This window comes from Heptranchias perlo, chromosome 4 (assembly GCF_035084215.1).
Source record: "Heptranchias perlo isolate sHepPer1 chromosome 4, sHepPer1.hap1, whole genome shotgun sequence".
Taxonomy (NCBI): Eukaryota; Metazoa; Chordata; class Chondrichthyes; order Hexanchiformes; family Hexanchidae; genus Heptranchias; species Heptranchias perlo.
Window position 1 is genome coordinate 3,359,471 of NC_090328.1, and position 27,849 is coordinate 3,387,319.

At 48.1% G+C, this 27,849-nt stretch overlaps 1 protein-coding gene across 1 annotated transcript in view; it reads left to right on the plus strand.

Moving 5' to 3' along the window:
* Positions 1 to 5,491: 5,491 nt before the first annotated feature.
* The window catches only part of c9 (complement component 9), a 32,630-nt gene continuing 10,272 nt past the window's right edge, over positions 5,492 to 27,849 (plus strand). The window contains exons 1-7 of the mRNA XM_067982376.1: positions 5,492 to 5,618; positions 5,955 to 6,081; positions 10,305 to 10,449; positions 15,402 to 15,543; positions 17,436 to 17,574; positions 23,209 to 23,415; positions 26,499 to 26,739. Coding sequence (XP_067838477.1) covers positions 5,536 to 5,618; positions 5,955 to 6,081; positions 10,305 to 10,449; positions 15,402 to 15,543; positions 17,436 to 17,574; positions 23,209 to 23,415; positions 26,499 to 26,739 — 1,084 coding nt within the window. The 5' untranslated portion in view covers positions 5,492 to 5,535. The remainder of the gene's footprint in view (positions 5,619 to 5,954; positions 6,082 to 10,304; positions 10,450 to 15,401; positions 15,544 to 17,435; positions 17,575 to 23,208; positions 23,416 to 26,498; positions 26,740 to 27,849) is intronic.

Below are 27,849 nucleotides of genomic sequence, written 5' to 3' on the forward strand. Positions count from 1 at the left end.
AAAGGAAGTTAGATTATGAAAAGAAATTAGCAAAAAATATAAAAACAGATAGCAAGAGTTTCTATAGTTATATAAAAAGAAAAAGGGTGGCTAAGGCAAACATAGGTCCCTTAGAGGATGAGACCGGGAAATTAATGGTGGGAAACATGGAGATGGCAAAAATGCTGAACAAATATTTTGTTTCAGTCTTTACAGTAGAGGACACTAAGAATATCCCAACACTGGACAAACAGGGGACTCTCGGGGGGGGGGAGGAGCTAAATACGATTAAAATCACTCAGGAGATGGTACTCAGTAAAATAATGGGACTCAAGGCGGATAAATCCCCTGGACCTGATGGCTTCCATCCTCGGGTCTTGAGGGAAGTGGCAGTAGGGATTGTGGATGCTTTGGTGATAGTTTTCCAAAATTCCCTGGACTCAGGAGAGGTCCCGGCAGATTGGAAAACTGCTAATGTAACACCGTTATTTAAAAAGGGTAGTAGGCAGAAGGCTGGAAATTATAGGCCAGTTAGCTTAACATCTGTGGTGGGTAAAATTTTGGAGTCTATTATTAAGGAGACAGTAACGGAACATTTAGATAAGCATAATTTAATAGGACAAAGTCAGCATGGCTTTATGAAGGGGAAGTCATGTCTGACAAATTTGCTTGAGTTCTTCGAGGATATAACGTATAGGGTGGATAAAGGGGAACCAGTGGACATAGTGTATTTAGACTTCCAGAAGGCATTCGACAAGGTGCCACATAAAAGATTATTACTTAAGATAAAAAATCACGGGATTGGGGGTAATATTCTGGCATGGGTGGAGGATTGGTTATCGAACAGGAAGCAGAGAGTTGGGATAAATGGTTCATTTTCGGACTGGCAACCAGTAACCAGTGGTGTTCCACAGGGGTCGGTGCTGGGTCCCCAACTCTTTACAATCTATATTAACGATTTGGAGGAGGGGACCGAGTGCAACATATCAAAATTTGCAGATGATACAAAGATGGGAGGGAAAGTAGAGAGTGAGGAGGACATAAAAAACCTGCAAGGGGATATAGACAGGCTGGGTGAGTGGGTGGAGATTTGGCAGATGCAATATAATATTGGAAAATGTGAGGTTATGCACTTTGGCAGGAAAAATCAGAGAGCAAGTTATTTTCTTAATGGCGAGAGACTGGAAAGTACTGCAGTACAAAGGGATCTGGGGGTCCTAGTGCAAGAAAATCAAAAAGTTAGTATGCAGGTGCAGCAGGTGATCAAGAAAGCCAACGGAATGTTGGCTTTTATTGCTCGGGGGATAGAATATAAAAACAAGGAGGTATTGCTGCAGTTATATAAGGTATTGGTGAGACCGCACCTGGAATACTGCATACAGTTTTGGTCTCCATACTTAAGAAAAGACATACTTGCTCTCAAGGCAGTACAAAGAAGGTTCACTCGGTTAATCCCGGGGATGAGGGGGCGGACATATGAGGAGAGGTTGAGTAGATTGGGACTCTACTCATTGGAGTTCAGAAGAATGAGAGGCGATCTTATTGAAACATATAAGATTGTGAAGGGTCTTGATCGGGTGGATGCAGTAAGGATGTTCCCAAAGATGGGTGAAACTAGAACTAGGGGGCATAATCTTAGAATAAGGGGCTTCTCTTTCAAAACTGAGATGAGGAGAAACTTCTTCACTCAGAGGGTGGTAGGTCTGTGGAATTTGCTGCCCCAGGAAGCTGTGGAAGCTACATCATTAGATAAATTTAAAACAGAAATAGACAGTTTCCTAGAAGTAAAGGGAATTAGGGGTTATGGGGAGCGGGCAGGAAATTGGACATGAAGCTGAGTTCGGATCGGTCAATGCCCTGTGGGTGGCGGAGAGGGCCCAGGGGCTATGTGGCCGGGTCCTGCTCCGACTTCTTGTGTTCTTTAGATTTGTGGTTGGGATCAGATCAGCCATGATCTTATTGAATGGCGGAGCAGGCTCGAGGGGCCGATTGGCCTACTCCTGCTCCAATTTCTTATGTTCTTATGTTAATAAGGACCATTGGGTTTCCGTTCCCTTCGTTTGTTTGACACTCTTGGCCTTCAAACCATTGGAAAGGCTGTTGGTTTGTGAAGCCTTGAGCTGAGGCTTTCAGAATTGTTTGCTGTGAATTTTCCTGTTCAAGTATCCAATTGCCTTTTGAAAGTTATTGAATCTTCTTCCACCATCTCTTAAGGCTGTGAATTCCAGATCATAACTTGATGCATTTTTTTAAAAAAGCTTCATGTCACCTCTGGTTCTTTTGCCAATCTCCTGTCACTGGAAACAATCTCTATTTACACTCAAAGCCCTTCATGATTTTGAACACCTCTATTAAATCTCCCCTTAACCTTCTCTATTCTAAGGAGAACAATCCCAGCTTCTCCAGTCTCTCCATATAACTGAAGTCCCTCATCCCTGGAACCATTCTAGTAAATCTCTTCTGCACCCTCTCTAAGGCCTTCACATCCTTCCTAAAGTGTGGTGCCCAGAATTGAACACAATACTCCAGCTGGGGTCTAACCAGGGTTTTATAAAGGTTTAGCAAAACTTCCTTGCTTTTTTACTCTCTGCCTCCATTAATAAAGCCCAGAATTCTATGAAATGGCTGTGTTTCCTGCAATGCAATGCAGAGTGAGCCAATGGTGTCCCACAGCTGGTGAGAAAACCCATACTATTCTCCAGAATGTAGCTGCATGTGGCCCAAACACTTGACCAAAGTGCTTGCTCATCAGTGAACTAGTGATGCCTGCGACCAGCAGCCTTATCATCCCCACCCATTCACACTTTCTTGCAACGCAGCTCATTCATGGATATTCCAGGACCTGGATCCCTCAGACTTTTTCAATCTCTCTTCCGCGTGTTATTTTTAGCCCCTACATACACGTGTAATGCATGAAACAGAATTAGCTCATCGCCCACCTGCTCCATGGCAACTGGTTCAGTTCCTGGTCAGTGCCCATCTAGCCAGAGCTGCTGTATGAGAACCACAATTATATTTGCACCCCTGGGGCACTAATGGCAAAATCAGCTGGTGGTCCTGCTCCTAATCTCACCGAGTAAGCATTCACCTCTCCATGTCCCTCGATCCCACCTACCAACCTTCTCAACTCATCCCTCAACCTCACCTGTTCACCACATCCCTTAATCCCACTTCCTCACTGTATCCCTCATCTGATCATCCGATAAACCAGGTAATCTTCCTTCCCACTTTCCTCTCCCCATCAATTTTCCACTTTTCAAAGTCGCCTTCATTTTCATCCTTTTCAGAGAAGCCAGTCAGAACAATAGTATTCGTCATCAGTGATTGGCCATATATCAGCCTTTCTGCCTTGTCCAGAGAAACTCCAAACAGCAGCTCAGTTAAGTATTTTGGGATCGTTGATCCCCAACTTGCTGCAAAATTGTTTCCCTACATCACAGCCAAACCAGACTGCCTCTCCATCCTTGATGGAAGCAGCGGCTATTTGCTTTAATACCTCAATTTCTCCTCACCATATCCCTCAACCTCACCTACCCACCTTCTCACCATATCCCTCAACCTCACCTACCCACCTTCTCACCATGTCCCTCAACCTCACCTACCCACCTTCTCACCATATCCCTCAACCTCACCTACCCACCTTCTCACCATGTCCCTCAACCTCACCTACCCACCTTCTCACCATGTCCCTCAACCTCACCTACCCGCCTTCTCACCATGTCCCTCAACCTCACCTACCCGCCTTCTCTCCACGTCCCTCAACCTCGCCTACCCGCCTTCTCACCATGTCCCTCAACCTCACCTACCCGCCTTCTCCCCACGTCCCTCAACCTCGCCTACCCACCTTCTCACCACGTCCCTCAACCTCACCTACCCGCCTTCTCCCCACGTCCCTCAACCTCACCTACCCGCCTTCTCACCATATCCCTCAACCTCACCTACCCGCCTTCTCACCACGTCCCTCAACCTCACCTACCCGCCTTCTCACCATGTCCCTCAACCTCACCTACCCGCCTTCTCCCCACGTCCCTCAACCTCGCCTACCCACCTTCTCACCATATCCCTCAACCTCACCTACCCGCCTTCTCCCCACGTCCCTCAACCTCACCTACCCGCCTTCTCACCATATCCCTCAACCTCACCTACCCGCCTTCTCACCATATCCCTCAACCTCACCTACCCGCCTTCTCCCCACGTCCCTCAACCTCACCTACCCGCCTTCTCACCATATCCCTCAACCTCACCTACCCACCTTCTCACCATATCCCTCAACCTCACCTACCCACCTTCTCACCATGTCCCTCAACCTCACCTACCCGCCTTCTCACCATATCCCTCAACCTCACCTACCCGCCTTCTCCCCACGTCCCTCAACCTCACCTACCCGCCTTCTCACCATATCCCTCAACCTCACCTACCCACCTTCTCACCATATCCCTCAACCTCACCTACCCACCTTCTCACCATGTCCCTCAACCTCACCTACCCACCTTCTCACCATGTCCCTCAACCTCACCTACCCGCCTTCTCACCATGTCCCTCAACCTCACCTACCCGCCTTCTCTCCACGTCCCTCAACCTCGCCTACCCGCCTTCTCACCATGTCCCTCAACCTCACCTACCCGCCTTCTCCCCACGTCCCTCAACCTCGCCTACCCACCTTCTCACCACGTCCCTCAACCTCACCTACCCGCCTTCTCCCCACGTCCCTCAACCTCACCTACCCGCCTTCTCACCATATCCCTCAACCTCACCTACCCGCCTTCTCACCACGTCCCTCAACCTCACCTACCCGCCTTCTCACCATGTCCCTCAACCTCACCTACCCGCCTTCTCCCCACGTCCCTCAACCTCGCCTACCCGCCTTCTCACCATATCCCTCAACCTCACCTACCCGCCTTCTCACCATATCCCTCAACCTCACCTACCCGCCTTCTCACCATATCCCTCAACCTCACCTACCCGCCTTCTCCCCACGTCCCTCAACCTCACCTACCCGCCTTCTCACCATATCCCTCAACCTCACCTACCCACCTTCTCCCCACGTCCCTCAACCTCACCTACCCGCCTTCTCACCATATCCCTCAACCTCACCTACCCGCCTTCTCACCATATCCCTCAACCTCACCTACCCGCCTTCTCACCATATCCCTCAACCTCACCTACCCGCCTTCTCACCATATCCCCCAGATCCCTTTCCCTCCAGAAACACACCTCCTCGTCTCTTGACCCTGTTTACACTGTCCCTCTCGGTGTCCTTTCCTGGTGATCTGTTCCACAATTCGATTATCCTTTGAGTGAGACAGTTGCCCCGACTCCCCTTCTCACTCCTTACTCTGTCTGAAATTGGGACAGGAAAGGCCTTGTACCCATGGGGCCATTCCTGTCGCTCCCCAACAAAAGCCAATGTTTCTTTTTATGTCTGATGTTCAGACCTCTGATGAGTTAATGACTCCAGCGAGAGCCCGGCTGCCCTGTCGATGATTGATAGATGTGTGTTATTTAAACATCTTGCTTCACGGGACCCCTGTGAGTGACAACACAGCTCGGGAGAAGATGACTCGAACTTCAGCTATCGTGTCCCTCTATGTTTTGCTCTTCTCCTCAATGCTTGTGGCTGACTCGGAGGGTAAGGAGAGGTAAGGATGGGGAGTGTCGATTGCCATTGGACGCGGGATCTTAAATTCCTTGCTTTGTGAGGTTTTAAACAGGAGGTGGGAGGAAAAAAAAATTGCATTTCTGCAGAGACTTTCACTGCCTCAGCACGTCCCAAAGTGTTTTACAGCCAATGAAGTACTTTTGAAGTGTAGTCACTGTTGTAATGTAGGAAACGCAGCAGCCAATTTGTTCAATCTGTTTTCCTCAATAAATAAAATAAGACCCCTCTCAGGAGATTAAATAAATTAAGCTTCTGACTGGTTGGTGGGAGGGAACCAGATTGACACTGATGGCTGTAGTTTGTGTTGATTTGTCAGGTCTCAGTCGGAGAATAAAGGACATCGCAGCAGGACAGAGAGAGAAGTGAGTCAACCAGGTGAGATCTCCTGTGAACTCTCACCCTGGGGTCAATGGACGGCCTGTCAGCCATGCAAAGGCATTAAGGTAAGAAACGCAGATTCTCCTTACACCAGAACTGGAGCACGTGATTGGCTGCAGTGCCAAATCCCATTAAAATCTCCACTTACCTGCGTGTTTTATTTCTAAAATTAATTCTGGGGATGTGGGCAGCGCCAGCATTTATTGCCCCGAGAAGCCTTTCTCCTTGAACAACATCGGCAACTTGCATTTATGTAGCGCCTTTAACATAGTAAAACGTCCCAAGGCGCCTCTCGGGAGCGATTATCAAAATTTAATACTGAGCCACTAGAGGTATTGGGACAGGTGGTCACAGAGCTGGGTTTAAGGAGCATCTTAAAGGAGGAGAGAGGGGTGGAGAGGTTTAGGGAGGGAATTCCAGAGCTCAGTGGGCCTAGGTAGCTGAAGGCACGGCCGCCATTGGTGGAGCGATTAAAATCGGGGATGCAAAAGAGGCCAGAATTGGAGGAGCGCGGAGATCTCGGGGTGGGGGTGGGGGTTGTAGGGCTGGAGGAGGTTACAGAGATAGGGAGGGGGGCGAGGCCATGGAGGGATTTGAAAACAAGGATGAGAATTTTAAAATCAAGGCATTTTCAGACCGGGGGCCAATGTAGGTCAGCGAGCACAGGGGGGTGATGGGTGAACGGGACTTGGTGCGAGTTAGGGTACGGGCACAAGGTTTTGGATGAGATTAAGTTTATGGAGGGTGGAAGATGGGAGGCCGGCCGGGGGAGCATTGGAATAGTCCAGTAACAAAGGCATGGATGAGGGTTGAACCGCTCCAGTCCGTGTGGTGAAGATGCTCCCACAGTGCTGGAAGGCAGGGAGTTGGCCGTCTGATAGTGGCCACTTCACAAGGTGGTTAAGAGTCGACCACTTGCATTGTGGTTTGTTACTTGACCACTTCAATTTGGCTTAAAAAAATGGAAAATGGTGGTGGGGGGGGAGAGCTGCCCGTATCCTAAGTCTCACCGAGTCCCGTTCACCCACCCCCACCCCCCCTGTGCTCGCTGACCCTCATTGGGTCCTGGTCCAGCATTGCCTCGATTTTAAAATTCTCATCCTTGTTTTCAAATCTATCTCTGTAACCTCCTCCAGCCCTACAACCCTCCGAGATCTCTGTGCTCCTCCAATTCTGGCCTCTTGCGCATCCCGATTTTAATCATTGGTGGCCGTGCCTTCAGCTGCCTAAACCTCTCCGCCTCTCTACCTCTCTCTCTCCTCCTTTAAGACGCTCCTTAAAACCTACCTCTTTGACCAAGCTGGTGGTCACCTGTCCTGATCTCTCCTTATGTGACTGGGTTTCAAACTTTGTTTGATAATCGCTCCTGTGAGGCACCTTGGGACGTTTTACTACGTTAAAGGCGCTATATAAATGCAAGTTGTTGGAGGTAAGTGTGCAGACGGGAGTGGTATGAGGGGGTGAGAGAGATGCTGCAATTGTCCAAGATTCTCCTCATCTTTTGGTGCAATGAAACCTTTGCCTTAGTCACAGGCAGGCGAAGATTATTAAGCATTAGAATCATAGGTTACAGCACGGAAGGAGGCCATTTGGCCCATTGAGTCCGTGCTGGCTCTATGCACGAGCAATCCAGCTAGTCCCACTCCCCCGCCCTATCCTTGTAGCCCTGCCCAGTTTTTCCTTTCAAGTACTTATCCAGTTCCATTTTGAAGGCCATGATTGAATCTGCCTCCACCACCCCCTCGGGCAGTGCATTCCAGATCCTAACCACTCGCTGTGTAAAAAAGATTTTCCTCATGTCACCTTTGGTTCTTTTGCCAATCACCTTAAATCTATGTCGTCTGGTTCTTGATCCTTCCGCCAATGGGAACAGTTTCTCTCTATTTACTCTGTCTAGACCCTTCATGATTTTGAACACTTCGATCAAATCTCCTCGTAACCTTCTATGTTCCAAGGAGAACAACCCCAGCTTCTCCAGTCTATCCAAGTAACCAAAGTCCCTCATTGGTGATGATCTCCGTAGCCACAGGAAAGAGTACAATTATCCTCTGCCCCGGATTGGGGGAGTGTAAAGTCGGGCAGGTTTCCCGGTTCCTGATCAATACCCAGTGCACCCTGCCAGAAAGGGCAAATTTGCATGGCTGTCGGGCGATACTGGGCTGTCGGGCGATACTGGGCTGTCGGGCGATACTGGGCTGTCGGGCGATACTGGGCTGTCGGGCGATTCTGGGCTGTCGGGCGATTCTGGGCTGTCGGGCGATACTGGGCTGTCGGGCGATACTGGGCTGTCGGGCGATTCTGGGCCGTCGGGCGATTCTGGGCCGTCGGGCGATTCTGGGCCGTCGGGCGATACTGGGCCGTCGGGCGATACTGGGCCGTCGGGCGATACTGGGCCGTCGGGCGATTCTGGGCTGTCGGGCGATTCTGGGCTGTCGGGCGATACTGGGCCGTCGGGCGATTCTGGGCCGTCGGGCGATATTGGGCTGTCGGGCGATACTGGGCCGTCGGGCGATACTGGGCCGTCGGGCGATTCTGGGCTGTCGGGCGATTCTGGGCCGTCGGGCGATTCTGGGCCGTCGGGCGATACTGGGCCGTCGGGCGATTCTGGGCACGCGATTAGATTGTGCCGATCTCCATGGACAGAACAGTATAACAATTAGGGTTGCCAACTCTCCACGATTGCCCTGGAATCTCTTGGAATTTGAGGATTAATCTCCTAAATTTTCTCTGAACACTTTTGTTCATTACTTATAAAAATATTGGACAGGAGGAAAAAAGGCTGTTTGACCAGAGGTGGGAGGTCAGGTGATGAAACCTCCAGGAATACGTCCAACCGCAGTTACCCATGTTCACTCCTCCTCCGGGCCCCAATCAAAGTATTTCAACACTTACCTTAATTCAAGCTCCCCTGGGCCTCCTCTCTTCCATCGCCCGTGGGCCTGATCAGTGTGTACTTGGCACAGGCTCCAGCCAGTTCCCACCCAAAATGATGACCAGGGTCCTAGAACCCAGATTTGCATATTTAAAGGGGTCTACCGCATTGGACGCCCGGCAGAAGGCTCCTTTCAAAATGGCGCTTGCCTCTTCAGTGTTAATGGGAGGCGGGGAGATGGGGTAAAGTGACCGACTCCCTTCTGAGAACGTTATCGCCCCATTAAAAAGAGAAAAATAAAAGAACTTGCATTTCTATAGCACCTTTCACACGTCAGGACGTCCCAATGGGCTTCACAGCCAATGAAGTACTTTTGAAGTGTCGTCACTGTTGTAACGTAGGGAAATGTGGCAGCCAATCTGCGCACAGCAAGATCCCACAAACAGAAATACGCTAATGACCAGATCATTTTTTTTTTTAGTGAGGTTGGTTGAGGGATAAATATTGGCTCAGGACACTGGGGAGAACTCCTATGCTCTCCAACAAAATAGTGGGCGTGGGATATTTTATGTCCACCCGAGAGGGCAGTCGGGGCCTCGGTTTAACATCTCATCCAAAAGATGGATGTCCTGGTCAGCACCAGGCGATAGAATTGAAAAATGTCCTCTTTGCATTGATAGAAGGCCATCTTTTACCGGTAGCCATCGACACTTGGCAACATGCCCCACATTTGTGTTCAGGTCAGATCGAATAAGTTGAGACCGTCCCACTCGTTTGGATCCAGCTTCTTACTGGGTTCATCAGGGTACCCCTCAAAGTCCAGGTGAAGCAGTTCCCCACCCCCCCCCCCCAAAGGACCAGCACCTTAAGAGGCTGGGAGAAAACAGGCAAAAAGCAGCACCTCCTCTCTGAACAGGTGCAGGTACATAGAATGTGCTATTTTGTGGAATGTGCTATTTTGTTCATTCTGGGGATGTGGGCGTCGTTGGCAAGGCCGGCATTTATTGCCCATCGCTAATTGCCCTTGAGAAGGTGTTGGTGAGCCGCCACCTTGAACCGCTGCAGTCCGTGTGGTGAAGGTTCTCCCACAGTGCTGTTAGGGAGGGAGTTCCAGGATTTTGACCCAGCGATGATGAAGTGATAGATGTCCAAGTCTGGACAGTGTGTGACTGGGAGGGGAACTTGGAGGTGATGGTGTTCCCATGCACCTGCTGCCCCTGTCCTTCTGGGTGGTGGAGGTGTGTAATGTGCTATGGATTAACAAAGGGGCATTTACACAAACACTGAGCCGAGCTACGTGTCACATCGTGACAAAGGGGGTTGCAACAACAACTTGCATTTTCATAGTGCTTTAAATGTAGACAAGCTTCCCAAAGAGCTCTGGGGTGTTCTGATTGTTCTCTGCTTTCTGAACAGTATCGGTCCAGGCATATTATACGGTTTGGGCAGTTCGGGGGCAGGTCTTGCATCGACACGCTATCCAATGAGGAGTCCTGTCCCATCAGTGGCAACTGTGAGGAGCCACCAGTCAACTGTGGAAACAATTTCCAATGTGATGACGGTAATATACTTGATTGTGTGTGTGTGTGTGTGTGTGTGTGTGTACTGTCTGAGTGTCTGTTAGTTAAATCAGACCTCACCGGCCCCTTCTTGTAAATGGACCTCATTCCCTACGGTTGGGGGTGTACCTTTACAGCCCAATATCTTGATAATACTAGGGAGACCTGCAGTTCACTGCACAGATCCCTTACTTTGTACTTCAGCTGGTAGAATGCATCACACGCTGAATACACCCTCTAACGGATGGGTTATTTAAATAAAACGAATATAAAACAGTAAAATTCACCACCCTTCTCAATGCACAAAATAATAAAGATGCCACTCACTTCCCCTCTGTTATCACTCCTTGGACGTGAATCATCAATTTGGCAGATCACACAGGGGAAAATACAGGCCCATTCTACTCAATCTCTCCTCATAGGTCAACCCTCTCATCCCAGGAATCAACCTAGTGAACCTTCATTGCACCCCCTCTAAGTCAAGTATATCCTTCCTTGGGTAAGGAGACCAAAACTGTACAAAGTACTCCAGGTTTGGTCTCACCAGAACCCTATAGAATTGCAGCAAGTCCTCTTGCAAAAAAATCCAACTCAGAGAATCTAAAACACAAGCTCACCTCTCAAGCTATGGAATAGGCTGTCACTTCAAATTGACCTCACTTTCCCCGGCTGGCCGACACAATCTTAATATAAAACTTTGCTATTGGCTGGAAATCTGGCCCTCCAGTAAAACAAGCTTCCCAATGCAAAATAATACTGAAGCAGAAGGCTGCATTTTCCTGATCAAATATTAAATGTATAAGCATTCTCTGACACTGGCATATGATGCTTGCCTGTCCATGTGAAATCAGTTAGCATCTCAGATGTCCCATTGTGCCCTTGTTAGCAATTCACACCGTGCGAAGCTCACTGAGGCTGATCTCTCTGGCCTCTCACCTCATGGCTTCTCCTCACAGAGAGATGTCCAGTGTGCCTGAGGGAATTTAACCTCTCACCTGCTGTTTACACCCATAAAAAATCCCAATCAAAAATGTAATACCAATAAATATCACTTGTACTTGATGCTGTGTCTGGTAGCTATAGTGTAACGAGGTATCTCACACTATCTGAGTGTACCCGTTAGCTATAGATTACAATAGAATTGCAGACTGTGACCAGTTAGAGTATACAAATATATTTTATGGTGTATACCAGTTAGTTGTCATATATAGAGGTATTTTATACTGTGTGTACCTGTTAATTATTGTATAAAAATGTACACTGCATTTAAATAATTAATTAGTTATTAAATATTGGGAAGACAGACTCCATTGTCTTTGGTCCCTGCCACAAACTCTGTTCCCTGGCCACTGTCTGAGACTGAACCAGACCGTCCGCGATCTTGGTGTCCTATTTGACCCTGAGATGAGCTTCTGACCACATATCTACTCCATCACCAAGACCGCCGACTTCCACCTCCGTAACATCGCCCGTCTCTCTGCCCCGACCTCAGCTCATCTGCTGCTGAAACCCTCATCCATGCCTTTGTTACCTCTAGACTCGACTATTCCAATGCTCTCCGGGACGGTCTCCCACCTTCCACCCTCTGTGAACATGAGCTCATCCAAAACTCTGCGTTGGATGATTCCTTCCTTATCCTTTGAACAGATTTGAAAATCTAGAGACCGTAACATGTCTGACAATTAACTTAATTTATTATTGTTTCAAAACATTCATCTTAAAACTTCATACAGAGCAGTACACATTTGCCTTAAGTCTAAAACATTCGTATAGAGAACTTTGCGGGAATCGCCAACGTTTCTTATCCAAACCTGTTCACATTACCTGGTCACATTTATCTCTTTAGACCATGCTCTTTCATTATCTAGTTCTTTCTGGATTCAATTTTACTGGGTGATTTATGACCCTTAGATCATTGAACAGATTACTGGACAATGATGGGGACCTTATGCCCTGTGACTTTGTACCTTTGCTTCCTATCTTTGCTCTTCCCAAATTATAACCTTTGTTGCACATGCCTTTGACACCTTATCTCTTGCAATCTCTGTAGTAAAAGGAACCTATTCCCTTATCTATACTGGGGTAATTTCCTTCTTTTACACTCCCATCTGCTGTGATCATAAACCTGTTTTTTTTTAAAAGCCTGTATGTGTTTTAATCTAACAATCGTTTTAGCTCCATATTATACCATTAACACCAATGAGCTTATTTCTTTAATAATCTATATGTGCCTATCCTTACAGTCTACAATGTCTTTGGCCCTGAAATTCATGCTTCTCCAATGTTATCAGTGTCATTTTGATCAAAAGATAGGATTTACAAACACAAGAGTTTAAACCAATTCTTTCTATATTAGTTGTTTTGTCTTTGTTCTGTATTAAAATAATGTAAAACCATAATCTATATTCTTACACACTGCTACCCGTATCCTAACTCACACCAAGTCCCATTCTCCCATCACCCCCTGTCACTCGCTGACCTACATTGGCTCCTGGTCCAGCAACGCTCGATTTTAAAATTCTCCTCTTTGTTTTCAAATCCCTCCATGGCCCTCGCCCCTCCCTCTCTCTGTAACCTCCTCCAGCCCTACAACCCTCTGAGATCTCTGCGCTCCTCCAATTCTGGCCTCTTGCTCATCCCTGATTTTAATCACTCCACCATTGGCGGCCGTGCCTTCAGCTGCCTAGGCCCTAAGCTCTGGAATTCCCTCCCTAAACCTCTCCACCTCTCCACCCCTCTCCTCCTTTATGATGCTCCTTAAAACATAAGAACATCAGAAATGGGAGCAGGAGTAGGCCATATGCCCCCTCGAGCCTGCTCCGCAATTCAATCAGATCATGGCTGATCTTCTACCTCAACTCCACTTTCCCGCCCGATCCCCAAACCCCTTGATTCCCCTAGAGTCCAAAAATCTATCAATCTCAGCCTTGAATATATTCAACGACTGACCATCCACAGCCCTCTGGGGTAGAGAATTCCAAAGATTGACAACCCTCTGAGTAATGAAATCTTTCCTCCTCATGGTCCTAAATGGCCGACCCCTTATCTAGAGACTAAGCCCCCTAGTTCTAGACTCTCCAACCAAGGGAAACAGCATGTCAGCATCTACACATTCAAGCCCCCTCAGAATCTTGTATGTTTCAATGAGATCACCTCTCATCCTTCTAAACTCCAGAGAGTATCGGCCCATTCTACTCAATCTCACCTCATAGGACAACCCTCTCATCCCAGGAATCAATCTAGTGAACCTTCACTGCACCCCCTCTAAGGCAAGTATATCCTTCCTTAGGTAAGGAGACCAAAACTGTACACAGTACTCCAGGTGTGGTCTCATCAAAGCCCTATATAATTGCAGCAAGACTTCCTTACTCTTATACTCCAAACCCCTTGCAGTAAAAGCATTTGCCTTCCTAATTGCTTGCTGCACCTGCATGTTAACTTTCTGTATTTCTTGTACAAGGACACCCAAATCTCTCTGAACACCAACATTTCTTAGTCTCCCACCTTTTAAAAAATATTCTGCTTTTCTATTCTTCCTACCAAACTGAATAACCTCACATTTCCCCACATTATATTCCATCTGCCATCTTCTTGCCACTCACTTAACCTGTCTATATCCCTTTGCAGACTCTGTGTCCTCCTCACAGCTTACTTTCCCACCTAGCTTTGTATCGTCAGCAAATTTGGATACATTACACTCGGTCCCTTCATCGAAGTCATTAATATAGATTGTAAATAGCTGAGGCCCAAGCACTGATCCTTGTGGCACCCCACTAGTTACAGCCTGCCAACCTGAAAATGATCTGTTTATCCCTACTCTCTGTTTCCTGTCTGTTAACCAATCCTTTATCCGTGTTGATATATTTCCATCAATCTCATGAAACCTAATCTTGTGTAACAACCTCTTGTGTGGCACCTTATCGAATGTCTTTTGAAAATCCAAATATACGACATCCACTGGTTCCCCTTTATCTACCCTGCTCGTTACATCCTCAAAAAATTCTAATAAATTTGTCAAACACGATTTCCCTTTCATAAAACCATGTTGACTCTGCCTAATCATATTATGATTTTCTAAATGCCCTGTTACTACGTCCTTAATAATGGATTCCAGCACTTTCCCCTGCTACTGATGTCAGGCTAACTGGCCTGTAGTTCCCTGTTTTCTGCTACCTTCCAAACCATGGGGACCATTCAAGAATCTAGGGAATTCTGGAAGATCACAACCAATGCATCCACTATCTCTGCAGCCACCCTCTTTTAGACCCCTAGGATGTAGGCCATCAGGTCCAGGGGATTTGTCGGCTTTCAGTCCCATTAATTTCTCCAGTACTTTTTCTTTACTAATATTAATTACTTTAAGTTCCTCACTCTGATTAGACCCTTGGTTCCCCACTATTTCTGGTATGCTTTTTGTGTCTTCTACTGTGAAGACAGATACAAAATATTTGTTTAACGTCTCTGCCGTTTCCTGATTCCCCATTATAATTTCTCCTGTCTCAGCCTCTAAGGGACCAGCGTTTACTTTTGCTACTCTCTTCCTCTTCACTGAACCTACCTCTTTGACCGAGCTTTTGGTCACCTGCCCTAATATCTCTTTATGTGGCTCGGTGTTAAATTTAATTTGGTAACGCTCCTGTGAAGCGCCTTGGGACGTTTTACTACGTTAAAGGCGCTGTATAAATGCCAGTTGTGTGCATTATATTGTAAATTGTGAGCTGTTGATTTGTATATTTGGTGCAGTGCTGGTGTTCTGCCACTAGAGGTCACCAGCAGATGTAGCAAGCCTGACACCTAGAGGCGAATGCCGGGACTACAGGGAGACCTTCTCCATCCTGTTTGTCCTCGTCCATTCCTGGACAACAGGTTATTGGAGTCTGGATCAGTTTGTAGTTTGGGATCTCGCAATAGGAATTAGATAGCTTCTAGCGTTCTGTGTTTTTGTCCCCAACAGGGCAGTGTATCAGCAGGAGGCTGACGTGTAACGATGATAACGACTGTGGTGACTTCAGTGATGAGGACGACTGTGAATCGTTCAGGCCTCCGTGCCGCAGACAGTTGGAGCCTTTGGAAATAGGACAGATGGCGGGGTCAGGGTATGTAGCAAGGGCGTGACCGGGCAACTGGAATCGCAACAGTGAGGAAGATTAAAGGGGCACCGCCGTTTTCTAAGGGCAAGTTTGGCCGATTTTAAATCAATCTTCATCCATGGAATACTTCAGCGAGAGGGGGCTCGCAGTCGGTAGAGAGAGGGGGGAACCTACGGTGGGCAGGGAGTGGGGGGAAACTACGGTGGGCAGGGAGTGGGGGGTGCCTACGGTGGGCAGGGAGAGCTGGGGGGTGCCTACGGTGGGCAGGGAGAGCTGGGGGGTGCCTACGGTGGGCAGGGAGAGCTGGGGGGTGCCTACGGTGGGCAGGGAGAGCTGGGGGGTGCCTACGGTGGGCAGGGAGAGCTGGGGGGTGCCTACAGTCGGCGGAGATAGCGGGGGGGGACCTACAGTCGGCGGAGAGAGCGGGGGGGACCTACAGTCGCCGGAGAGAGAGGGGGGGGACCTACAGTCGGCAGAGAGAGTTGGGGGGGGACCTACGGTGGGCAGGTTGGCTTGACGACAGAAGACAGAGGGTGGTTGTAGAGGGTTGTTTTTCAGACTGGATGCCTGTGTCCAGCGGTGTGCCTCAGGGATCGGTGCTGGGTCCGCTGTTATTTGTTATTTATATTAATGATTTGGATGAGAATTTAGGAGGCATGGTTAGTAAGTTTGCAGATGACACCAAGATTGGTGGCATTGTGGACAGTGAAGAAGGTTATCCAGGATTGCAACGGGATCTTGATAAATTGGGCCAGTGGGCCGATGAATGGCAGATGGAGTTTAATTTAGATAAATGTGAGGTGATGCATTTTGGTAGATCGAATCGGGCCAGGACCTACTCCGTTAATGGTAGGGCGTTGGGGAGAGTTATAGAACAAAGAGATCTAGGAGTACAGGTTCATAGCTCCTTGAAAGTGGAGTCAAAGGTGGATAGGGTGGTGAAGAAGGCATTCAGCATGCTTGGTTTCATTGGTCAGAACATTGAATGCAGGAGTTGGGATGTCTTGTTGAAGTTGTACAGGGCATTGGTGAGGCCACACTTGGAATACTGTGTACAGTTCTGGTCACCCTATTATAGAAAGGATATTATTAAACTAGAAAGAGTGCAGAAAAGATTTACTAGGATGCTGCCGGGACTTGATGGTTTGACTTATAGGGAGAGGTTGGATAGACTGAGACTTTTTTCCCTGGAGAGTAGGAGGTTTAGGGGTCATCTTATAGAAGTCTATAAAATAATGAGGGGCAAAGATAAGGTAGATAGTCAAAATCTTTTCCCAAAGGTAGGGGAGTCTATAACGAGGGGGCATAGATTTAAGGTGAGAGGGGAGAGATACAAAAGGGTCCAGAGGGGCAATTTTTTCACTCAAAGGGTGGTGAGTGTCTGGAACGAGCTGCCAGAGGCAGTAGTAGAGGCGGGTACAATTTTGTCTTTTAAAAAGCATTTGGACAGTTACATGGGTAAGATGGGTTTAGAGTGATATGGGCCAAGTGCAGGCAATTGGGACTAGCTTAGCGGTATAAACTGGGCGACATGGACATGTTGGGCCGAAGGGCCTGTTTCCATGTTGTAAACTTCTATGATTCTATGATTCTATGATTCTACAGTCGGCGGAGAGAGCGGGGGGGACCTACAGTCGGCGGAGAGAGCTGGGGGAGACCTACAGTCGGCAGAGAGAGCGTTGGGGGGACCTACAGTCGGCGGAGAGAGGGTTGGGGGACCTACAGTCGGCGGAGAGAGCGTTGGGGGACCTACAGTCGGCGGAGAGAGCAGGGGGGGGACCTACAGTCGGTGGAGAGAGCGGGGGGGAGACCTACAGTCGGTGGAGAGAGAGAATCCAGATTCATCCATATTTTGGCTGGATTGTAAATGTATGACTGAGCTGAATCTTCGTTTACAGAATGAACATCTTTGGGATGGGGCCCAGGAGAACGCCCTTCAATAACAAATTCTACAACGGTCAATGTGAGAGTGTTTTTGATGGAAACAGAAGGACCTACTTCCGAATTCCCTGGAACATTATAAGTTTCTACTATCAGGTATGATAGGCTTGGGGGTGCACAAAATCTATGGAGGACGTCACACTGGCATCTAGGAGAAATTGGAGGCTGTATGTGTAAGGATGTTTAGGGGTCTGTAAATTGAATTGGAGGGGTGTTGGCACTTTACATGGGATTCCAATTTGTTTTATGGGAGGGAGTGATTGGGGAATCTGTGTACAGGGTGGGAGGGATTAATGGTCTATCTATAGGGATTGGCAACAACAACTTGCATTTATATAGCGTCTTTAACGCAATAAAAATGTCCCACAGGAGCATTATCACTGATATCACCGAGCCACATAACGATATCAGGACAGGTGACCAAAATCTTAGTCAAAGAGGTAGGGCTTAAGGAGCATCTTAAAGGAAGAGAGAGAGGTAGAGAGGCGGAGAGGTTTAGGGAGAGAATTCCAGAGCTTAGGGCCTAAGCAGCTGAAGGCACGGCCGCCAATGGTGGAGTGATTAAAATCGGGGATGCGCAAGAGACCAGAATTGGAGGAGCGCAGAGATCTCAGAGGGTTGTAGGGCTGGAGGAGGTTACAGAGATAGGGAGGGGGCGAGGCCATGGAGCGATTTGAAAACAAGGATGAGAATTTTAAAATCGAGGCGTTCCCGGACTGGGAGCCAATGTAGGTCAGCGAGCACAGGGGGGATTGGGTGAACGGGACTTGGTGCAAGTTAGGATACGGGCATCAGAGTTTTGGATGAGTCCAACTTTACGGAGGGTGGAGGATTGGAGGCCGGCCAGGGGAGCATTGGAATAGTCCAGTCTGGATTAGAGTTTCAGCAGCAGATGAGCTGAGGCAGGGACGGAGACGGGCGATGTTACAGAGGTAGAAGTGGGCGGTCTTGGTGATGGAGCGGATATGTGATCGGAAGTTCATCTCAGGGTCAAATAGGACGCCAAGGTTGCAAACGGTCTGGTTCAGCCTCAGACAGTGGCCAGGGAGAGGGAAGGAGTCGGTGGCCGGGGATCGGAGTTTGTGGCGGGGACCGAAGACACTGGCTTCAGTCTTACCAATATTTAGTTGGAGGAAATTTCTGTTCATCCAATATTGGTTGTTGGACAAGCAATGAGACAAATCAGTGACAGTGGAGGGGTCGAGGGAGGTGGTGGTGAGGTAGAGCTGGGTGTCGTCAGAGTACATGTGGAACCTGACATGTTTTCGGACGATGTCACCGAGGGGCAGCATGTAGATGAGAAATAGGAGGGGGACAAAGATAGATCCCTGGGGGGACTCCAGAGGAAACAGTGCGGGAGTGGGAAGAGAAGCCATTGCAGGAGATTCTCTGGCTACGACTGGAGAGATTAGAATGGAACCAGGCGAGGGTAGTCTCACCCAGCTGGACACCGGAGGTGGCGTTGGAGGAGGACGGTGTGGTCAAAGGCTGCAGACAGGTGGAGAAGGATGAGGAGGGATAGTTTACCACGGTCACAGTCACATAGGGTGTCATTTGGCAGTGTGTCTATGGAATAGGAGGCGTCTGACTATGGAAAGATGAGGATTGGCAGGTCCGTCGATGGGATGATGGAGGAATCTATCTGGGGTGAGAGGGGCCTCTCGAGGGGAGGGGCCAGGGGAGGGGAGGAGTCTGTCGATGGGAGATAGACTAAACTAGAAATCCAAGGAGAGAGATAGAGAAGCTGACCCAGGGAGGAGAACTGGGGGGGACTGCCCTAAACTCATTCCCCTTTAGTGTGTGGGAGAAAGATTTAAACAGGTGAGTCTCCGCTCCCAGGGACCACGGCGATGGTACGTTATCCACACTGGGAAAACCCCCTGCTCCTGTACCGTCCGTTGGATCGTACTGGATCTGGTCTAAGCCTTACTGTCGCTCGCTTTCTCCCGATCAGTTTTAAACACATCAACAAACTTTGTGGACGCAGAGTGAATAAATTCTTTGAAAATGGAATTAGTTACTAATGTGGGGAGAGGGTATGACAGGTATTTGAAATGGTGCGTCAATTGTTTATTTTGGAATGTGTTCTGAGTTTCATTTTTCTCATTTAAGTGTTTTGATGTGTATCTGAGAGAGAATAGAAAAATAAGAGCGGTAGAGAAAGGGTTAATTTAAGGGAGGTAAATCCTGGAATGCCTGTCCCATCATCCAATGAAGGAGGGGAGGTTGTTCCCGCATTTAGTATGTTATTACCAATAAATGCAATTGTAGAATTGTTGGTGAGGAAGGAAATCTGTCGGTTAGTTTGAAGTTTTAGGTTATTGATTCACAACATCGTGCAATAATCTGGGGGTCTTTAATCTTCATAGAGACTGGGCAAATCAAATTGGCAAAGGTAGTCTGAGGGACAAGTTCATGGAATGTATTCGAGACAGTTTCCTAGAACAATACGTTGTGGAACCAACCAGGGAACAGGCTATTGTAGATCTTGTATTGTGTAATGAGACAGGGTTAATTAGTAATCTCACAGTAAAGGATCCTCTGGGGAAGAGTGATCATAATATGACAGAATTTCACATTGAGTTTGGGAGTGACATTCTTAAGTCCAAAACTAAGTCTTAAACTTAAATAAAGCCAATTACATAGGTATGAGGGGCGAGTTGGCTAAGGTGGATTGGGAAATTAGATTAAAGGGTATGATGGTCGATAAGCAGTGGCAGATATTTAAAGAAATATTTCAATATTCTCAATGAATATACATTCCATTGAGAAATAAAAATTCCACGGGAAAAGCGATCCATCCGTGGCTAACTAAGAAAGCTAAGGATAGTATTAGATTAAAAGAAGAGGTTTATAATGTTGTGAAGAAGAGTAGTAAGCCCGAGGATTGGGAGAGTTTTAGAAACCAGCAAAGGATGACCAAGAAATTGATAAAAAGGGAGAAAATAGAATGAGAGTAAACTAGCAAGAAATGTAAAAATGCAGGAATCCATCATTAAGACAGTTGTAACAGAGCGCTTAGAAAATCATAAAGTGATTCGGCAGAGTCAATATGGTTTTATGAAAGGGAAATCGTGTTTAACAAATTTATTAGAGTTCTTTGATGATGTAACTAGCAGGGTAGATAAAGGGGAACCAGGGGATGTAGTATATTTGGAATTTCAAAAGGCATTCGATAAAGTGCCACATGAAAGGCTGTTACACAAGATAAGGGTTCATGGGGTTGGAGATTATACATTAGCATGGATTGGGGATTGGTTAACAGACAGAAAACAGAGTAGGGATAAACGGGTCATTTTCAGGTTGGCAGGCTGTAACTAGTGGGGTGCCTCATGGATCAGTGCTTGGGCCTCAGCTATTTACAATCTATATTAATAACTTAGATGAAGGGACCAAGTGTTATGTATCCAAGTTTGCTGACGATACAAAGCTAGGTGGGAAAGTAAGCTGTGAGGAGGACAAAGGGATATAGACAGGTTAAGTGAGTGGGCAAGAAGGTGGCAGATGGAGTGTAATGTGGGGAAATGTGAGGTTATTCACTTTGGTAGGAAGAATAGAAAGCAGATCTTTTTTAAATGGTGAGAAACTATTGAATGTTGGTGTTCAGAGAGATCTGGGTGTCCCCATACAAGAAACACAGAAAGTTAACATGCAGGTACAGCAAGAAATTAGGAAGGCAAATGGTATGTTGGCCTTTATTGCAAGGGGGTTGGAGTACAACAGTAAGGAAGTCTTACTACAATTGTACAGAGCTTTGGTGAGACCTCACCTGGAGTACTGTGTACAGTTTTGGTCTCCTTATTTAATGAAGGAGGCGGTGCAACAAAGGTTCACTAGATTGATTCCTGGGATGAGAGGGTTGTCCTATGAGGAGAGATTGAGTAGAATGGGCCGATACTCTCTGGAGTTTAGAAGAATGAGAGGTGATCTCATTGAAACATATAAGATCCTGAGGGGGCTTGACAGGGTAGATGCTGAGAGGTTGTTTCTCCTGGCTTGGAGAGTCTAGAACTAGGGGTCATAGTCTCAGGATAAGGGGTCGGCCATTTAAGACTGAGATGAGGAATTTCTTCACTCAGAGGGTTGTGAATCTTTGGAATTCTCTACCCCAGAGGGCTGTCAATGCTGAGTTGTTGAGTATATTCAAGGCTGAGATAGATAGATTTTTGGACTCCAGGGGAATCAATGGAAATGGGGATCGGGCGGGAAAGTGAAGTTGAGGTCGAAGATCAGCCATGATCTGATTGAATGGCGGAACAGGCTTGAGGGGCCGTATGGCCTACTCCTGCTCCTATTTCTTGTGTTCTAACGTAAACTATTCCCTCTGGCCTAAGATTAACCCATTTGTTTTTTGAACTGTGGTCGGGAGAGACAGGTAGCTGAAACACACAGCCAGGCATCCGTTGCAACTGGCCAGAGTCAGACTGGAAAGTCGCAGTGCCTGATCCCCCTTGTAACATGAGCGGGAGAGGGGGAATCGACTTGGCAGAGTGTCTATTCACACCACTGTGTCAGCCAATGAGTTGGAGGCAGGGTGGGACTTAAGGCAGGACTCACAGCAAACAGTCTATTTTATAACAAAACCTATTTACTCAGCAGAGTCTACAATCTGCCTGCAAATTTGCTTCTCCATCTCCCTCCCACTATTTGGTGACCTATTGTACACACCCAATAGCATAATCGCTCCTCGATTGTTCCTTAATTCCACCCAAATCAATTCTGTCTTTGACCCTTTAACTACATCATCCCTTTCCAGTGTCATAATAGTTTCTTTGATCAATACTGCCACACTCTCCTTTATTTTTCCTTCCTGTCTTTCCTGAATATACTGTAGCGAGGAATGTTAAGTCCCCAACCCTCACCACCTTTGAGCGGGGTCTCTGTTATTGTCACTATATCCCAGTCCCACGTGGCTACTTGTGCCTGCAGCTCACCGACCTTATTCACCACGCTCCGTGCATTTACACACATGTACTCTAAACCCATCTGTGTACTCCATAGTGCTCAGTTACCTGTTTAATGTTCAATCATTAGTCTAGTGGTGTATAGCCTAAGCTGTGATCTAATGGCGTGTGCATTTAGCCAGCTATGGAAGATGAGAAAGTAATGGCAGCACATGGTATATTGCTGTAAGCCAGTGTGCACTGCACCCTGCGTCTCGCCTGGATATTGGACAGATAAAGACATGCTCCCAGTCGTAGGCAACGCAAAGGCTGCTTACGGGAGTGGGTGGAGGCACTCGGAGGAAATACCTAGCGTTTAAAACAAAAACCAAAAAAAAACAACAACAACTTGCATTTATATAGCTCCTTTAACGTAGTGAAACGCCATTCCAAGATGGTTCTGAGGAACATTAGCCAACAAAATTTGACATCAAGCCCCATAAAGAGATATTACAACAGGTGACCAAAAGCTTGGTCAGAGAGGTAGGTTTTAAGGAGCAAATACTTCAAGTCCTGGGAAAGAGCGACTTGGAGTCGGAGATGGAGCCAACAGTCCTAATTTCCAAAGAGTGAGGGTTTAGGGAAGGGTGAGATTGAGTAGGCTGGAGGAATTGGAATTCAGGAGAAGACAGTTTGCATCGAGTCTACAACAGAAACAGTCCATTCGGCCCAACTGTATAGATCTAGATTGTACATGATGTGTAGAAGGAATGAGCTGATGGGCCATTTGCTTTCTGGCCCATTCCTGATCCCAATTGATGCCAGTGCTTTTTCTTCATTCTTCCAGACTCGAGCTGAACAAGCCTTTACGACCGAGGTGTATGAGAACTCTGCTGAAGTCATCACCAAGATCGTCCAAGAATCAACAAGTAATTTCAACCTTGGGTTCTCTCTGAAACTAAGCAGTGAGATATTGAATGTCACAGGTGGGATCGGCATCACGAGCGAAAGAACGAGAAATCTTGAAACTCTGATGAGCCACTTCCAGTCAGAGGTAAGGTCCCACATCAGAGGCACCAGGGAACCTCCTGACGGCAAGATGGAGAGGGGGGGGGGGGTGGGGGGAGAGGGAGGGAGAGAGAGAGAGAGAGAAGACAAGGGAGGGAGGGAAGAGGAGGGAGAGAACGAAAGAACACGGAGGGAGAGAGAACACAGAGTGATGAGGGTAGAGAGAGAGGAGGGGGGGAGAGACAAGGGAGAGAAGGGGGAAGAGAGAAAAGAGGGAGAGAGAGGGAGAGAATGAGAGGGAAGAGAGAGAGGGAGAAAGAACACAGGGGGATGGGGGAAAGAGAGAGATATCCAGAAATACGCATTGGATCAACAAGAGGGAGACTAACCCAGGAAGAAAAAGACTGACGCAGAGAGAAAGAGACAGGGAGGGAGAGAAAGAGGGAGGAAGAGGTGGACATAGAATTATAGGTTACAATGCAGAAGGAGGCCATTTGGCCCATCGAGTCCATGCCGGCTCTATGCAAGAGCAATCCAGCTCCCCCGCCCTATCCCTGTAGCCCTGCAAATTTTTTCCCTTTAAGTATGTTTCTTCTGCACCCTCTCTAAGGCCTTCACATCCTTCCTAAAGTGCGGTGCCCAGAACTGGACACAATACTCCAGTTGTGGCCGAACCAGTGTTTTATAAAGGTTCATCATGACTTCCACGATTTTGTACTCTATGCCTCTATTTATAAAGCCCAGGATCCCGTATGCTTTTTTAACCGCTTTCTCAACCTGCCCTGCCACCGTCAATGATTTGTGCACATATACACCCAGATCTCTCTGTTCCTGTACCCCTTTTAGAATTGTGCCCTCTAGTTTATATTGCCTCTCCTCGTTCATCTGACCGAAGTGTATCACCTCGCATTTTTCTGCGTTAAATTTCATCTGCCACGTGTCGGCCCATTCCACCAGTCTGTCTATACCCACCTGAAGTCTGTCACTATCCTCCTCACTGTCCACTACATTTCCAAGTTTTGTGTCATCTGCAAATTTTGAAATTGTGCCCTGTATACCCAAGTCCAAGTCATTAATATATATCAAGAAAAGCAGTGGTCCCAGCACCGAGCCCTGGGGAACACCACTGTACACCTCCCTCCAGTCCGAAAAACAATCGTTCACCACTACTCTCTGTTTCCTGTCCCTTAGCTAATTCTGTATCCATGTTGCTACTGCCCCCTTTATTCCATGGGCTTCAATCTTGATGACAAGCCTATTATGCGGCACTTTATCAAACGCCTTTTGAAAATCCATATACATCTCATCACCTGCATTACCCTCATCTACGCTCTCTGTTACCTCATCAAAAAACTCTATCAACTTGGTTAAACATGATTTGCCTTTAACAAATCCGTGCTGGCTTTCCCTAATCAATCCACACTTGTCCAAGTGACTGTTAATTCTGTCCCGGATTGTCGTTTCTATAAGTTTCCCCACCACTGAGGTTAAACTAATTGGCCTCTGGTTGCTGAGTTTATCCTTACACCCTTTCTTGAACAAGGGAGTAACATTTGCAATTCTCCAATCCTCTGGCACCACCCCCGTATCTACGGATGTTTGGAAGATTACGGCCAGTACCTCTGCAATGTCCACCCTTACTTCCCTCAGCAACCTGGGATGCATCTCATCCGGACCGGGTGACTTATCTACTTCAAGTACAGCTAGCCTTTCAAGTATCTCTTCTTTATCAATTTTTATCCTATCCAGTATCTCAACTATATCTTCTTTTACTGAGACTCAGGGAGCATCTTCTTCCTTGCTAAAGACAGATGCAAAGTACTCATTTAGCACCTCGGCCATCCCTCTGCCTCCATGAGTAGATCTCCTTTATGGTCCCTAATCGGCCCCATCCCTCCTCTTACTACCCGTTTACTGTTTACATGCCTGTAGAAGACTTTTGGATTCCCTTCTATGTTGGACACCAGTCTATTCTCATTCTCTCTCTTTGCCCCTCTTATTTCCTTTTTCACTTCCCCTCTGAACTTTCTATATTCTGCCTGATTCTCACTCGTGTTATCAACCTGGCATCTGTCATATGCCCCTTTATTCTGTTTCATCTTACTCACTATATTTTTTATCATCTAGGGAGCCCTACCTTTCTGCCTTGTGGGAATGTGCCTGGACTGTACCCAAACCATCTCCTCCTTTAAAGGCCGCCTACTGTTCAATTACAGTTTTCTCTGCCAATCTCTGATACCAATTTACCCCGGGCCAGATCTCATCCCATTGAAATTGGCCCTCCTCCAATTGAGTATTTTTACTTTAGAGTGGTCCGTGTCCTTTTCCATAGCTATTCTAAACCTTATGATACTATGATCGCTGCTCCCTAAATGCTCCCCCACTGACACTTGCTCCACTTGGCCCGTCTCATTCCCCAGAACCAAGTCCAGCAATGCCTCCTTCCTCGTTGGGCCGGAAACGCATTGGTCAAGAAAGTTCTCCTGAACACACTTCAAAAATTTCTCCCCCTCTTTGTCCCTTATTAATGTTATCCCAGTCTATATTAGGATATTAGAAGTCCCGCTCCCTCGGCCCTCCCGCTCCCCCGGCCCTCCCGCTCCCTCGGCCCTCCCGCTCCCTCGGCCCTCCCGCTCCCTCGGCCCTCCCTGATTATTCTTAGATTTATTAACTAATTAATTTATTAAATAATAGGGAAAGGGGGGAGCAGAGGAGGCTTGTGAGACAGACAAGGAGACGGAATCAGAGAGTGAGACTGACCCAAGAAGAGTGAGGGAGGCCCTGAGGCAGGGTGAGGACTGTTCCCAGCCAAGGGCGGGGGAGGAGGGGGATTTATCTGGGGTGGGGGGATGACTCCAGGGGGGGGAGGTACTTTCCCCTGGGGGGGGACTGACCCCGGGGTTGGGGGAGAGTCCTCCCCCCCGGGAGTAGGGGGTGAACCGACCCTGGGGAGGTGGGGGGGTTAACTCAGGAATGGGAGGGGGGACATTCCCCTCGGGGGAACGGGCCGAACTGTCCCCTGGAAAGGGGGAGGGGGGTGGGGGAGAGTTATACCTTGTGTGTAAAATTTAATTTAATTTTCATTATGAAATAATTGCATTTTTTTAAAAAACTTTCTTTCAAATCTAGACTAATGAATACTTCCGGGTCAAAGGTCAAGTACAGCTGGCAAAATTCCACATGCGAAGGAATCGCTACGTACTTGACAAAGAATTTATCATCGATCTGAAGAACCTGCCCACCGAATATGACAAGGGAGTGTATTTCAAAATCTTGGAAGACTACGGGACCCATTACTCATCGTCTGGAACACTTGGTGGAGACTATCAACTGGTGTATGTGTTGGACAAGTCCAAAATGGCCAAAGTAGGTAAGTCGAGGTGTTTCGACATGTAACGGGCTCCGTTCCCCCGCTCCCTTGGTGCTGCGAGTCGCTCCAACACGGTCTTTGCAGTCACGCCGTGGACTCCCACCCACTGCCAGCACAGCCACCGATCACAAGATCCCATCACTGACTTGGAACACCATCTGTGGTGGGATCTTGCGATCGGGGGGTGTGGTGGGGATCTTGCAATCGGGGGGTGTGGTGGGGATCTTGCAATCGGGGGGTGTGGTGGGGATCTTGCGATCGGGGGGTGTGGTGGGATCTTGCGATCGGAGGCTGTGGTGGGATCTTGCGATCGGGGGGTGTGGTGGGGATCTTGCGATCGGAGGCTGTGGTGGGGATCTTGCGATCGGTGGGTGTGGTGGGGATCTTGCGATCGGGGGGTGTGGTGGGGATCTTGCGATCGGGGGGTGTGGTGGGATCTTGCGATCGGGGGGTGTGGTGGGGATCTTGCGATCGGGGGGTGTGGTGGGATCTTGCGATCGGAGACTGTGGTGGGGATCTTGCGATCGGGGGGTGTGGTGGGGATCTTGCGATCGGGGGGTGTGGTGGGGATCTTGCGATTGGGGGGTGTGGTGGGATCTTGCGATCGGGGGGTGTGGTGGGATCTTGCGATCGGAGGGTGTGGTGGGATCTTGCGATCGGGGGGTGTGGTGGGATCTTGCGATCGGGGGGTGTGGTGGGATCTTGCGATCGGGGGGTGTGGTGGGATCTTGCGATCGGGGGGTGTGGTGGGGATCTTGCGATCGGGGGCTGTGGTGGGATCTTGCGATCGGGGGGTGTGGTGGGATCTTGCGATCGGAGGGTGTGGTGGGATCTTGCGATCGGAGGGTGTGGTGGGATCTTACGATCGGGGGGTGTGGTGGGGATCTTGCGATCGGGGGGTGTGGTGGGGATCTTGCGATCGGGGGGTGTGGTGGGATCTTGCGATCGGGGGGTGTGGTGGGGATCTTGCGATCGGGGGCTGTGGTGGGGATCTTGCGATCGGGGGGTGTGGTGGGGATCTTGCGATCGGGGGGTGTGGTGGGATCTTGCGATCGGGGGGTGTGGTGGGATCTTGCGATCGGGGGGTGTGATACCAAACCCTCACTTATC